The sequence below is a fragment of the Dendronephthya gigantea genome, unplaced genomic scaffold (genome assembly GCF_004324835.1).
Source record: "Dendronephthya gigantea isolate DGI-Jeju-01 unplaced genomic scaffold, DenGig_1.0 000111F, whole genome shotgun sequence".
Taxonomy (NCBI): domain Eukaryota; kingdom Metazoa; phylum Cnidaria; class Anthozoa; order Malacalcyonacea; family Nephtheidae; genus Dendronephthya; species Dendronephthya gigantea.
In genome coordinates this window covers 332,284-347,734 of record NW_021163121.1, presented here as the reverse complement: position 1 = coordinate 347,734, position 15,451 = coordinate 332,284, and the positions used below count along the sequence as shown (strand labels likewise).

The window sequence follows — 15,451 nt, the reverse complement described above, 5'->3', positions numbered from 1 at the left end:
AACAGAATTTCGAAATCGCCGTTTTGCGACAACTGACCATACTATATAGTTGGCGTACAGTTTATTCCGTTTTTTTTACGATATGCCGATCATTTCAGGTCGGTGAGTAATAAGCACAGAACAACTGTACACTAAACGATAATCTACTCCTATGCATTCTCAACATCTAGCTACATTGTGTATACTGTAAATTATAAATCTATGCCTCAGGATTAATCGATGGTAGAACACCAGGTAGTGCATGTCGACTGCATTGTATCGCAGAGGTCCGTATCGTTTATGTGCATGGCAGTTTTACTTAAAATGTGTGAAGAATAGATCGAGTGAATAGCAAAAAGTAAGCTAACGGAATATGCCAGAATTGTTTTTATTGTGTATAACTCTTTAGTATTGTGTGCACCCACCTCCGTTTACTCATCAGGCTCCCCTATCAAAGCTATTATATCACAATTTAGTTGAAAATATTAACTGGTATAGACTCACTTAGTTTTGTTATGCACCAAGTTACCACTCATCGTTGCAACGTGCGGCTATCAGCAAGTTCTAAGTTACTTGCATCAAGCTACTCACGTACATTGAGTTATTACTTGCATTTACAATTGTTTGTTAATGATACGAAAGTATCGTTTATGTGCATCTTTTTATATACCGATCTAGATTTTATGACAAACTAAAGTGATTGAATCGTTCAGAATTCATGAGTGACAAATTCAATTCCCTCAGGCTCAGTTTGGAATCTAATTCCAATCTGGTACCAAATAAACTAATTGAGATTGGAATCTAATTCCAATCTGGCACCAATTATGCTATCGTTCAAACAGAATCTCGAAATCGCCGTTTTGCGACAACTGACCATACTATATAGTTGGCGTACAGTTTATTCCGTTTTTTTTACGATATGCCGATCATTTCAGGTCGGTGAGTAATAAGCACAGAACAACTGTACACTAAACGATAATCTACTCCTATGCATTCTCAACATCTAGCTACATTGTGTATACTGTAAATTATAAATCTATGCCTCAGGATTAATCGATGGTAGAACACCAGGTAGTGCATGTCGACTGCATCGTATCGCAGAGGTCCGTATCGTTTATGTGCATGTCAGTTTTACTTAAAATGTGTGAAGAATAGATCGAATGAATAGCAAAAAGTAAGCTAACGGAATATGCCAGAATTGTTTTTATTGTGTATAACTCTTTAGTATTGTGTGCACCCACCTCCGTTTACTCATCAGGCTCCCCTATCGAAGCTATTATATCACAATTTAGTTGAAAATATTAACTGGTATAGACTCACTTAGTTTTGTTATGCACCAAGTTACCACTCATCGTTGCAACGTGCGGCTATCAGCAAGTTCTAAGTTACTTGCATCAAGCTACTCACGTACATTAAAGTATTACTTGGAATCTAATTCCAATCTGGTACCAAATAAACTAGTTGAGATTGGAATCTAATTCCAATCTGGCACCAATTATGCTATCGTTTGAACAGAATCTCGAAATTTTATCAATTTAAGTAACATATAGATTTCCGTTATTCAATTTTCAGTACAAAATCTGAATCTCCACCTATTTCTTCGTTTTCATGCAAAGCACGTCTGTACAGACTAAATTCTTTCTTTCCTAAATTCTCACCGACAAGAATATACTTTACTTATACACGCAGAAAAACACGACCTTTTCTGACGGGAGCACTTTTCATCCAATCTTACAAACCAGAACTAAACAACTGTCTTAAAAACAAGCAAAGAACTCTGACTTTTCCAACTCACACTTCCGGCTCTAACCACTAACTAATACTTTAATTCTTCTTCATGACGTCACAACGCTTGTATAAATAACCAAATAGGGTTACGATTATAATGATGAATTCTTCCCAATTCTTCCGCGCTATCCACCAGATAGTGATTTTTTCAACCGTTCTAAAGATGCTTGAAGAGCAAAAAAATTTCAGCTTTGGAACCAACAATCGTTAACGAGGAACCTTAATTTAGGGCGATTAACGGGCGATTTTGAGGAGATTGAAAAAAACCACTATCCGGTGGAAAGCGCTATCCGGCTTTCATACAACTGGCCCCTGGTATTTATAGTGGCTATAAAATAGCTAAATTGCCGCAAAGTTTGATTTGAAATTCCGAAGTTCGATTTGAACTTCGGAACTTTGTTTCGAATTACAAAACGGAAGTGACAACTTCTAGTGTCACCTAGCCGGTAGCGGTAATTCTAGTTGAGTATCTGTTCATTGCTGACTTGCTGCGTATCAAAAGGAGTATCAGAAATAAGGAAAATCCACAGAATATTTTATTTTCAAGTAGTAGTAGATTGCCAGTTACGTTTTGATTGGTTATTGGACATGCCTTTCAACGAATCGCAAAGGTCGGCCTTACTTACATACTTCAACAATGGCATGACAGGTGTGGGTGAAAAATATGCTGAGAAGATAAATGCCGCAGTTGCTGAAACAGGATTATCTGAAAAACAAGTAAAGGTCAGGATAACAAACATTTAAATCCGTTTGAAGTTTTAGACCGTATGTTATTAATCGAGATATGGTTTAGTGAAATAATACTATGGCACGACGCGTCATTTCTGCTTACAATTACTGTCTGTCGGCAGAAATCTTTAGGTCGATTTCACTAAACTTTGGCCATATTTTTATGTAACTTCTCGCCTTTCCTTGAGGATGATTGTAAAATTTGCTCACATTTAATTTTTGGGGCAGTTCCTTGCCAAGGATGCGAACCTCGAGAAACAGAGAGAAAGAAGGGTTTCTTTAAGATCTTTGAAGCGCGTCGATATGTATCTAAAGGCTAATTTCCACTCCGGAAAACGAGCAGCGGATCGGATCGGAACGAAAGATAATCCGCGCGTGCGCCGTCTGTTGAAATTTTTGGCTTATATTGATCCGAATTAAAAAAGCGTCCGAGACCGGATAAAAAAAAGTTCAAATAGTTTTAACTTTTTTTGATCCGATCCGAAATCACTTCATGGATCAGATCAACTCGGAAAAAAATCCGATCCGATCCGATCCGCTGCTCGTTTTCCGGAGTGGAAAAATGGATGCAAGCTTCACTTATTGCATCCCATCGGTTCTTAGAGGCATGCTGGATTGCCGAACATGCCCAATTAATTAGTTTTGGCCTGGCCTCATAAAAATGTGGTAAAAAATTTTACCTCCAACATTGTTTCAATTTAACAGAACTGGATAACTAAAATGGTGTACAAGTCAAAGCCGAACCCAAAGAACAAAAGATCAATTGCAAACACAAGCGACGCGAGTGGTAACTCCTCGCATGACGTTATACCAAGGAGAAAAAGAGCAAAGAGCAGCTGGAATTTGTTTCAAAAAGAGTTTGCGTCTAGCGAAGGTAAAAATAAATAAAGTTTACGGTTATAAGGTTAGTAGCTATATAGGCCCTACGTGAAAATGAAGTCATTCGCGTTGGCCGTTTTTGACAGGTAGAAACCAATATTACCACAGACAGCTCAGGATTTCAAGCATTAACAAAAATTTATATGTCACGTCCGCGTCGTAGATTGTTTTTTTATACACACTGTACAGTATGGGTCATAATCTGATATATACTGCCTTACTGGCTGAATAATCAATATTTCTACAATGCTTCTCATAATATTTATTAGAAGGAAAAGAATTAATGTCAAATTGTGGAGTAAGCTCTTTTAACAAAACGGCGGCAGAGCGATTTCAAAACCTTTCCGAAGAAGCTAAATCCCACTTGGTACTTGATCATGTGGAAGATGTGCTAACTGAACCGCAACGTGCCAAAATCGTTACAGATATTTTTAGCAAAGTACGAAACAACACGGTATGAATATTAATGTTAAAATCACACCAAATATAAACATTAAATTGACTTTCCTGTCACATACTCTGTGTAGTTATATTCAAAGCTGCGCTTTCAACTGCAGATAAAGTTGAAAAAAAATCGCTCCGCCCGCTCGGACAAAGCGGCTGTAGTGGAAAAGGAAAACGGCCTTTAAAGCTGGATTACCATTCAGTGGAAAATATCGCGCAATCGATATCTTTCGCGCTAATTTCTATCGTATCTAATTTGATTATTTTTATTTTCTATAATCGTAATTATAGTTTTATATTTAGTGCAAGCGGCTTGAAGAACATGGCTGCCCAGCTTTCATGATTGGATTCAGAAACAATAAAATACTTTTTGCTGGATCACACAATATTGAGGCAAAGCTTCGTGATGAGACAATAAAGATGATTCACGAGGACATATTTACAAAGGAAGCTGACTCCTCGGGTAATTAATTATATGTATTGATATTTATTTGCGTGACATATATTTTTTAGCCCGATCCATGCAATCAGCACTTACGTTTTTGCCCAAAAAAGTTTAAAATATTGTACTTTGAAAATGAGTTATATAATTAATAGCAGAAACCGTTTTTATAATTTAGAAACAAGTAAACAAGAAGAAGACCGGTTGCGCAAGGAAGTCCAGTCTCTTTTTAATCAAAAATACCGTGAGTTCAAGGCACCATGACACCCGAACAAAATACGGCCGTTGTAACAGCTATATTAATTTATCATACGTCACAAATTTGATATAAACCAAGTAAACATTGATTCATTTCAACATGACATACATGCGTTCTATCTGTTATAGAGCAGGAAACTGGTGAGAAGGGTCGACTTCCGTACAAAAGGCTGGCAGAATTTGATGCGCAGTGCTTGCCTGAAGGAATAACACTGAAAAAACCCAGTGCGTACGGGACTGCACAACTGAAGAAAATCGTGGAGTGCAAAGATCAAATTAGAATAAGAAAAAAGGATGACATATTCCATGACAACTTTTTTGATAACCAATTCAATGGCGATGATTTGCTTCCTGACCCAACCAACACCAGTTCTGCCCTCCAAGACCCAACCAACACCAGTTCTGCCCCCCAAGACCCACCCAACACCAGTTCTGCCCTCCAAGACCCACCCAACACCAGTTCTGCCCTCCAAGACCCACCCAACACCAGTTCTGCCCTCCAAGACCCACCCAACACCAGTTCTGCCCTCCAAGACCCAACCAACACCTGTTCTGCCCTCCAAGACCCACCCAACACCAGTTCTGCCCTCCAAGACCCACTCAACACCAGTTCTGCCCTCCAAGACCCAACCAACACCAGTTCTGCCCCCCAAGACCCACCCAACACCAGTTCTGCCCTCCAAGACCCAACCAACACCAGTTCTGCCCCCCAAGACCCACCCAACACCAGTTCTGCCCCCCAAGACCCAACCAACCCAGTTCTGCCCTCCAAGACCCACCCAACACCAGTTCTGCCCTCCAAGACCCAACCAACACCAGTTCTGCCCTCCAAGACCCAACCAACACCAGTTCTGCCCCCCAAGACCCACCCAACACCAGTTCTACCCCCCAAGACCCACCCAACACCAGTTCTGCCCTCCAAGACCCAACCAACACCAGTTCTGCCCTCCAAGACCCAACCAACACCAATACAACCCTTCTTCACCCAACCGGCGACCACCACCCCAGCAACCGGCCTAAATCATTAACATATCGGGAGTACGTAAAGTGGCGAAGTACCAGACCAAAAATAAAAAGTAGGTGCTCTGAATTTTTTCCTTCTTGTTTAAAAAGTAAATCCTACGCTCCTGGAAGTATATGCCTTTGATGAGTAAGGCCGGATTAAACTTAGACTATTTCCTTTTTTTGGTTTCGCATTTTAGTTTTGCCATTTTGGACGAAAGTGAATATTCTGGACAGATATGCTAGTGATTCAGGTCGAGTTGTTGGAGAAGGAATTGTTGTCCCTGGTTTTCAGGCGCATGATGAACCTGTGTCATTACATCGTGGACTTTGCAGAAAGGTTTATGTGGAAAAAGTATATGGTAAGAGCCGATCGATCTGAAAATATTAATGTCGACAGTGGTTTCTACACGACTGTTAGTCTTACTGCTAGTTTAGTCTTTACATGTCTTATGAATTTATATTAAGAATGCAACAAAGATATACATATGGTAACCGGAAGCTATATCGCGTGCTCCTTCGTTCGTCTGACTCCCAAAGATGCTGATTGTCCCGAAGAAGTTGGTGGTTTGATTGATTCAAAATTGGCCGGTGGATTCCGTAAACTTAAAGGAAAAAAAGATGAAGAAGAGCTTTGTGAGGCATTGGCTTGCCAATGCCCAACTTCCGAAGACATAGGATGGGCACAGTGTGGTACTTGTGAAAAGTGGTACCACCTACATTGTATTGGCGTGCTGACAGAAGATCAGGTACCGGAGAGATGGTGTTGTGGAATGGAAACCATCAATTCGGAAGAGGTCTTCGAGTTTAGGTAGCGCATGATTTGTGAACCTGTAATATATAGAAGCTTTTCGTGCGAACACTATTAATTATATATAATCTCTGGTAATATATAGGAAGAAAGGTCAATACCAAAATCTCGGCGAGATGCTACACGTCTTAAAGACCGTTCAGGTACAGTATGTGGTGCACTACACAGTATAAAATACTACTTGAAAAAACTACCATGATTATTTTCGTGTTCGTGGATGTATAGCGAGAAAATACCCACACATAATCACGGAAGTGGTATTCATCAAGCGCAGTGAGGGAACCGTCTGTATTCTTCGTGCTCTACTTAGACGACGTTGCCTGCCCGAAACTGCCATGTAATGGCCAGTGCATGTCCTTTCACCATGCAGTTGCAAGACAAATTGCATGATAACTTATATTATGGCGTTCTTTCCTTATTTAGGAACATTTGAAAATGTTAGTCACCAACAAAATTTCTAGTGTCCGTCACAGAATCTTCATGAAATATAAAAAAAAAGAAAGCGGTGCTTTATTGAAAAAACTGTCAGCGGGAACGAAATCGCCTTTTACCGAAGAATTAGTAAGTAACGTAAAAATTTCCTTCATACACGCAGTGCTTATTTTTATCTTCATACAAGTGTCACTGGCTCTATCCATAGGATGAGGATTTCATGGATATAGTCCACGGTATGTTTATGCCACCTGAACGCGAGTATGAAGATATGTGGAAGTTACAATATGTCACTGACGTACTAATTCCAGAGGTTTGTACAGTGATTTTTATTTACAATGTACTATAGATACTGTATACTGCACTTCTGATACAGATAATTACATAACATATACAATAGTGCAAATCTTGATGTATTACAGGCATACGTTTGGTTCGTTATGGAGGTGGAAAACGTTCCAAGAAATCTGGCAGAGATTATGCTGTTTAACTGGACACACCAAGTTCCCGATATACTGCAACAATTTAGGCAAAGCCACTAAAAAAATGATGAACTTTAAATTCCGTGAGTTAACATTATGGACTAAAACGCTTTTTCCGCTGATAATTTCAGCAAAAGTAGAATAAAAGTTATACCGAATGAGTGCATATTAATAATACACAGTTAATAAAAACTTGTATAATTTGAATCAAATCTGAGGCTATGTACACACGGGCGTTGTTTCCGAGCGCCCTGTTTACACGGACAAACTCGTAGACCGTATCAAAAATCTCAAGGTAAAGCGTTTTCAATGTATTGAATTGGTTCAAACTTCTGCAGTAAATTGCTAGTATTTGCATCAGTCTTTGCGTGAAAACACAAATGAAAACGCTCGAAAATGTTACCGTGCATGTGCACGTAATCTGATTCATCTTCAGCACTTTGCAAAACATACTACAGAAAGATGGATCAGATTTGATTCGGAATATACAGGGTGTCCCAAAAAAAAGTCCCCGCTATTGAAATGAAGCTTTTGTTGGAATTTGAATGCATGATCAACGCAGCAGTGTGTAAATAGCATAGTTATTAGGTTGAGGCATTCAAATAAAACGTCTTGCTTTCAATTGGGTTTATCATAATATTAAGGCAATCAGATTCTAACAAAGGCTTGATTTCAATAGAGGGGACATTTTTTTGGGACACCCTGTACAGTTTTTATAAATCGTGTACTATTAATATGCACTCCTTATTTGGGATTGTTTTAACCATCTTGGGATGTTCAAATTTATAAAATACTGTACAAACTATTCACTATCAGATGATTGGCTGTGAATGCTTTCATCATCATCATCGTTATCATGTTCAATCATCCCGTCCACGTCTGGAAGTGACGTATAGCTAACATCAGGCATATCTACGTAATCCTTGAATGAATCACGTATGAAAAAGACACGATGTCTCAACATTTTTTGCTCCGCTTTTAACAATGCTAGTGAGCCTCTTTCATACTTGCTAAGTGCATCGTTTGAAGACAGCGTGTTCACAATACTGGAAACCTTGGCTTCGTCGGTGAGGTAATAGTTGAAAAGCTGCCTCATTTCAGCGCTCAAAAGGACCTTCTCTTCCCGACTACGTTTGAGAAGGTTCAACATCTCGATCGCGTGACGTTTGACTGTCGATGGAATACTGCCAATACCAGCGTCGTGTTCCTCAATGTTGATGCCATGCGTTTTAATCGTGTCAAAGCTTAGATTTGGAAACCTATTCTTCGTTTCTTCCTCAAGCTGATCCTGTGAACAATTGTACTCCACCAGCAGCCGTTTAATGTTCTTTTCACTCTTCTTTACTTGGTTTGCCAACTTTCTTGCTAACGCATTACCTTCTGTAAATAACATTATTAACATATAGTTACATAACATCTAAAAAAATACGAATATACAAATAACTCGGCTATTTCTAATAAATAAATGCTACGCGTCATTGCCAGTAACCAATTAAACACCCATGGCCATTGTAAAGATCAAAATGTTGTTTGCTGGCACATTTTTGTCATAGTTGGGTCTCTACGCCTCATCGTTTTACCTTGCTCAAACGCCATACGATTTTACCTGATGAGTTAAATTATGGGCAATATCTTATGATAGAACTGTGTACAGCTTCTTACCGGAATACTTCTCTTTCAGATTTAAGAGAAATAGCCTTTCTTCACATACATTTTTGATCTTCTCATACACTTCAGTGCATTTCTGGCAATTTTTCCTCGCTAATTCTTTTTTGTAATTGTTCTCATTTGGTGTCCATCTCGACGTTATTCCGTTGGCTCTCTCCAATACAACGAGCTCCTTATCTAACCTGAGCATTAAACAAGGAAAAATATGAGAGGTTTTTTATAGTTTAAGACTTTAAGTTGCAGCTATTGGAAAATATTTTTCCAGCCATTCCAGGCAAATTCCCAGGAGGGGGTCTGGGGGGAGCTCCATGTGACGATACCATATGGCAACAGTGCCTAGCAAAGGGTTTATGTTGTATTTGTATAAAAACATTATTTTCTCAGACTGCGAAATACATTTAACTTTAATCTCAATTTATTGCATATAATTTTACCTCTCCATTTTTTTGGTGATAGCCGATACCTCATCAGCATCCAGCACATCTGTACACAAATTACTTCTGCCAAATTAATCAATCAGAAATATTATAAACATGAGAATACTGGTATATTTTACTACCCATTTCAAATTCAAATATAAAGCTATACATAGGCGTACGGGCGCAACTTCGTTTGGGGGGGCAAAAAAAATCGCCCGAATTTTTGAATTACACAATGTGCCCGAATTATAACTTTTACCAGATTTGTAACAATAGATTTGGCAAAGCGGCGGATGGACTTTTAAGAAAGTATAACAAAAATAGCGAAATAGAATACAAATATGTTATATATATTACAAAATTTGGTTTTAAAAATTTTAGCTATGTAATTTAGCTTTCAGTTTGCCCGAAGTTTCGGCTGAACTTTGCCCGAATTTCTTGATTCTCGAAATTTTTGGGGGGGCAACTGCCCCCCCTGCCCCCCTGTCTCGTACGCCTATGATTAGCTATATAATTTAACAAACCTTAAGACATAAAAAATCCTTAGCTGATCAACATAGGTGGAAATAGGCGAGTCATTACAGGTGTCGCTTTCGTCTTGCCCTGATTACACATTTATCAAGTAATATAAAATAAGTATTCTGTAACAACATGAGCATTTCTATCTAATCGGTGCACAACAAATTATTATTACTTACTCGTCCGCTCACCACACAAACGTTGGCGTTCCTGGTTTGCCAACTCTTCAATAACAGTCTCTGTCAAGGGAACTTAAAGCACAAAAAAACACAACAAGGAAATAAGTGACTAAATGTATTGCATTATAGAAATAGAATCTCATGTGACAAAGGTAAAAAAAAATCATGAAAGTGAATCTTCATGTAAAGGCATACAGAATCAATAATGGTTCATTGCTCCTGGCACATTATATGTACCTGATAATTTATTGGCCAAATCGTCTATGTTTTTCTGGCTTGCTTCTATGCACTGTGCGGACTTTTTCCAGTTCTTTAATAACCCTGAAACTAGATTTAAATTATGTTAAATTTCCCACAAAAACATTTCTCAAATGCCTGGTAACCTGACGTAAGAAAAGGGACCCTCTAAATGGCAATGTAAATGCATACAGTAGTTACATACCTAAGGTATCTTTACATTGACGTCCATAATGGAGCAACGCATCACTCAACACATCAATGCGATGAGAAGGACGCATTTCTTTGGTCATTTTGGAAAAGCGACGTAGATATGACCATAATCTCTCTAGTTGCTCACCATCCGACAACCCAAAGTTATCAGAGCGTCTTGGACTGAACTCAAGCTGGAAATATTTTTAAAGAATTAGCTACGCAAGCGAGAACGAAATAAGATAAGAAAATACCTTTCACTAAGCAAAATATGACATGCTTGACTTTCACAGAACAGCAGTGTTGAATGCAAAATCCAGAGGGCAGCATTATTGATCAGTACTTTAAATCCATGTACTGTATGTTTTAAAATCCATATACCATACAATACCTGACATGAGGCTATATGTCCATATATGTGAAAGGCAGGTACTGCCAGAGTCACATTTGACAATAAATCAAGTTGTCCAGAGGACTAAAAACACAAGACTCAAATTTAGTCGTTATATGCAAACATCGTCTTCAGCCTTCATACATGTTCAAAAACTCTAATAACTCGTCAATTAAACAAAATAAATCCATGCATTAAAAAAGTTAACCACACCTGTAACCCATAACAATGTTGGCATATTATGTTATATATTTTCAAAGAATTACATATTAATTGTCATTTGACATTACCTGCAAATGCTTAGTTAGCAAACATCCAATGTCATACATAATTTTAATGTCATAGGTTCCAGGATGACAATTTGCAACAACCTCTTTTAGCATCCAAACAGCATATGCTATCCTATTGGGTAAAAACTAATTTATAGAAACACAATATTTCACAGTTTATCATATATATACATAATAGTGCACATAGTTAGCCATAATTCATCTAAATTTACAGTATACCATGCACTGCTAAATGCAGTATCACTGCATATTTCTAAGATTACCTTTCACCATGTTTCAAATTGACAAACTGTTTTGGGAAACCATGTCTGCATGCCCTGCCAAAAACACCAGTCTCATCTAAAGCCTTAAATTGCGTTCTAGATCTTAAAACGTCGCCAGCTTTGAAATCATTACAATCCTATAAAAGGTTTGAAATAAATTTTTCTACACTACAACACTACAATAGAGAAGTTTAGATTTGACCATATGTAAATCATTAATACTGTCAATGCCATAAGTCATTAATACTATTGATGCCCTGCTGATGATGGTGTAATATGAGTTTAGTTAATAAGACGTGGTTAGTCAGATCACAGACTATCATTAGTCATCAGAAAGTTACAGTAGTTTACTTTGTTACCCAATAGCTATAAATAAATGCATTCCTAGTTTTTTATTGTTACGTTATGTTAATGAACAAACAAAAAATACAGTAAAGCACTGTGTGTCTAACCTTTGATACTTTTGGTTGTGTAGGATAGGAATCAACAAAATTGTCAACTTTTTCTTGATTGCTGAAAAATGTTCCCCCATGCAATGGTTCTCGAACACTGGACCCAGCAGCTTTCTTACGAGGTAAGCCAAAACAGGCATCAAATGACTCAATAAGAGTACCATCACCCTAGTAATTGAATAGCTACTATTATATCTAACCGCGCATGCGCAGTGAGCGTAATACAACATGTGTAAAACAATGTGCCCTCCCAGCTATCACCAGAGCGCAATGGTGACTCCTGCACTTGGGACACAGGACGTACGGTTACACATTGTTGGAATTGTATAGTGAAGTCACCAGAGTGCTCAAACTTATACAAGTGAGCTTTGCATAAAGCTTGCGGTGAACGTCTCTCGATGAGACTCTCCACACAATTCCTAGAGTGCTCTAACCGCGTGTGCGCATGTATATATATATATATATATATATATAAATATATAAATATATATATATATATATATATATATATATATATATATATATATATATATATATATATATATATTGCAACAGATCTTACCACAGGGCAAGCTGGGCAAACATTTCCATGATCTCTCTCTGGACACATTACTTTAAGAGTACGTAGCTCATTCTTCATATACCTGTAAGTAAATTTGATTTAAAAAATAACAAATTATTTCCATTTTTGGCTAAACCATTTACTTTTCAATATATAGAGGGCTGAAATTTTCAACAAAAGGGTGTGGTCAAATAGGCAGAGGTTAAATGCATTTGGCTTTTAAACAAATAATTCATACATTTATTTATTAACAAAATTAAAAAATTAAAATTACCTATACTCTTCAAAACAATCAATGATTAGGTGATATAAATCTTTTTTCTATAAAATAATAAAGGATATGTAAAGTAATAATTAAAGTTCACTACAATTTGTTGTATATAGACCACTTGCATGTGACATCACACATGACAAACTTTGTAACTAGCCACCATTTTGGGGGCGAAATGGAGTACATTAACTAGTATTTTGACTCTTTAAAAGCACCTGTCTTGTACTCAAATATGGTGAAGGCATGTTTATTTCGCATTCGCTGACATTCATGACTGTTGAAACATTGAAAGATTTGAAAATTATTACACCCCCCCATGAAATAATACTAATGGGTCATATGTTACCTTGACATATCTTGGAATTCTTAAATCCAATGCTCTACAAAAATCGTTCAGTGAAACTTGGCACTCCAAAAGTAATGCTTCCATCCAATCCAAAAGGTCAAATGATAAAGCAATAGATGGATTCTTTGAACATGTTGGCCACAGCCGTAATCTTGCTAAGGATACAGGAAAAGCTTCACATGGACAAGACATAATACCAAGTTCATGCCTTCGACCTGCAGATATTTGGAAATTAATTAAACTACATGACTCTACAGTGTAAGTTGAAATTGAAAATACAAAATTTTCAAAATGTTGCATTGTTTCCTAACTCACAGCTAGCCCTAATAATAGCTCATTTAAATAATACCTGGAATGAGTTGATAGTTATTGGTTTTGAATGAGTTTGAGAATGAAATGGATGTAACATTCATTGTATTTGACTTTTTGTTAGGCCATTAAGTCCAATGTGTGCCTGATTTTGTTCTTTAATGCTACAGCGTACAATGCTTTCTTATATGGCATACATATCATTACTGGATATTCTGATTTTCTGACTTACCATCATCACATATAGCAGTAATTGTTTTTATTTCTGATGCAAGACAGGAATGCCAAGGTCGAGGATTTAATATTCTCTTAAACATTGGACTTGGTAAAAACATTCCATCCTTAGCAGAAAAAAGAATGCTAATTTAAGGAATAAAAATGATATAAATATTCCATTAATAGGGACATGCAGTTTAATCATTCTACCATATGCTTATGTAATTTCTCAAAACTTTCAGTGGCAATTTGTTTCTATTTGAATGTACTTTCTATTTGACAAATTTACAGTTATTCCATACCAGGAAACATTACATTTATCTTGGGCCATGTGCTCACAAATCTATCAATCACATAGCTATAGCTATTTATCAATGTATATTATCCTAACTTTTGCATTTTTGCTTCATGCAAAAAATTCCGTCCTCTGAAGTCTGAACCACTATGTTTAAGTCATTTAAAATTAAATATAATATTGAAGTAAACATTTCACGAAAGAATTTATATATAATGTATAGAGTATAGTGTATTTATGAACTACAAGCAAAAAATGAAGTATACTGACCTTCCACTGTTCAACCACATGAAATACACAAACATTTTTGTGCAATGATGCCACACATGCTTCACAAAAATAGTTTCCTGCGCCGCATTTCAAGCATCGAAAGTTTGCGCTGGCTACATTACAGTTGGTGCACAGTTGACCACACGGAATACATTCTGATTCAACCACAGCTTTTAACAAGGTTCCTCTGATATTTTCCCAGTTTTTTGTCGAGCTTTGTTGTCGTTTAGCATAGCTAGTTGACTTTCCTGGAGCTTTCTCGTTATTTTCACAATCACTATCACTTTCACTAAATATCTCAGTGAGATCTCTCTCACTGAAAACAAATGATGATGAAGTTTGCACGGACGTTCCTAAATTATCTTCACATTCACCGACTTCATTCACACGCGCAGACGTTTCGTCACGATTTTGTGGAGATGCCAATTCTATTCTTCGTCGTATTGGAGATGGGGAAGAGTCTGTGAATGCGACAAATTCAAAACTAGGTCCTCTTGGGAGCGTTCGTTTGATGTTTCGAGGCATATTTCAGTTTTATAAAAGACTGCATAACGCACGCCGCTCATTAACTGTCGCCATCTTGAACGCGTTTCTATGATTAACGGTAGACTGGAACTAGTGTTTCTCTACATTCCTGGGATTGGCGGGATTGGTAATCTGGGTATTAAAAATACTAAGCCTGCCTGACCAATCTGACAGTATTTATACTACGTAGATTCTGGCGAAACGGGTGCATTTGTCAAAGCTTCGTTCCTGATTTAAACCAAAATCTCGGACATCTTTCCGGTCTTATTTACTCATTTTGCTGTGCGTGAAAACAGCTTCATGGTGCAGTAAATTGCTCCGTAATTCAGTGCGGTTACACTCGACTTAAAAGCACAGAAAATGATTTTATGAAAAAAGAGTTTTGTTCTGTTTAGAGAATTAAAATGTTTTTCTTTCGCCGATCAAACCCGATTGAAAACGATTTACCTTCTTTACCAACGATCTATCTAGTTTTAGGTGGTATTTAATTGTACTGCAAGCTAATGGGTTAACAAGAGAGTCAGACACTGACAGATAGTTTAACTGACAGTGCTCTTCCACTGATGAGTAAAATCATCTGGTATTATAGTAAAATACTATAGTAGGTCAAATCTGGGTGCATTGCAAAATAATGGGTTAACAAGAGACACTGACAGATAGTTTGGTAACTCGTTATTCCATCAGCTTTCAAATTGCAACCAGATGTGGCCTACTTTAGAATATTACTCCAAATCGAGATGATTTTACTCATTAATGGAAGGATACTGTCAGTTAATATGTTAACAAAACTATCTGTCAGAG

General features: G+C 37.4%; 2 protein-coding genes across 2 annotated transcripts; one reads left to right on the top strand and one right to left on the bottom strand.

The window, feature by feature from the left end:
• Window positions 1-713: 713 nt before the first annotated feature.
• Window positions 714-7,676, top strand: LOC114535158. The gene is made up of 13 exons (XM_028556540.1): window positions 714-2,490; window positions 3,202-3,370; window positions 3,645-3,829; window positions 4,123-4,282; window positions 4,440-4,505; window positions 4,649-4,953; window positions 5,250-5,595; window positions 5,722-5,883; window positions 5,990-6,332; window positions 6,418-6,475; window positions 6,756-6,893; window positions 6,973-7,077; window positions 7,187-7,676. Exons 1-13 carry the CDS (start codon window positions 2,356-2,358, stop codon window positions 7,304-7,306), a joined length of 2,292 nt encoding a protein of 763 aa, XP_028412341.1. The 5' UTR covers window positions 714-2,355; the 3' UTR covers window positions 7,307-7,676.
• Window positions 7,677-8,048: 372 nt separating this feature from the next.
• On the bottom strand, window positions 8,049-14,822 carry LOC114535157. The gene is made up of 16 exons (XM_028556539.1): window positions 14,126-14,822; window positions 13,577-13,685; window positions 13,036-13,250; window positions 12,693-12,739; window positions 12,419-12,500; window positions 11,857-12,024; window positions 11,405-11,541; window positions 11,142-11,253; window positions 10,852-10,935; window positions 10,474-10,654; window positions 10,269-10,358; window positions 10,032-10,103; window positions 9,858-9,936; window positions 9,349-9,414; window positions 8,909-9,096; window positions 8,049-8,626 (listed from the first exon to the last, which is right to left on the bottom strand). Exons 1-16 carry the CDS (start codon window positions 14,648-14,650, stop codon window positions 8,049-8,051), a joined length of 2,733 nt encoding a protein of 910 aa, XP_028412340.1. The 5' UTR covers window positions 14,651-14,822.
• Between the last annotated feature and the right edge of the window lie 629 nt (window positions 14,823-15,451).

Bases quoted from the DNA above. Each gene is read 5' to 3' on its own strand.
- LOC114535157 (XM_028556539.1), bottom strand. From the start codon at position 14,650: ATGCCTCGAAACATCAAACGAACGCTCCCAAGAGGACCTAGTTTTGAA. The intron at 10,359-10,473 runs GTATGTAACTAC...ATTTAAATCTAG, and splicing joins TCAATGTAAAGATACCTTAG to TTTCAGGGTTATTAAAGAAC. The intron at 8,627-8,908 runs GTAAGAAGCTGT...TGTTATTTACAG, and splicing joins TCTGAAAGAGAAGTATTCCG to AAGGTAATGCGTTAGCAAGA.
- LOC114535158 (XM_028556540.1), top strand. From the start codon at position 2,356: ATGCCTTTCAACGAATCGCAAAGGTCGGCCTTACTTACATACTTCAAC. The intron at 3,371-3,644 runs GTAAAAATAAAT...AATATTTATTAG, and splicing joins AGAGTTTGCGTCTAGCGAAG to AAGGAAAAGAATTAATGTCA. The intron at 4,283-4,439 runs GTAATTAATTAT...TTTATAATTTAG, and splicing joins AAAGGAAGCTGACTCCTCGG to AAACAAGTAAACAAGAAGAA.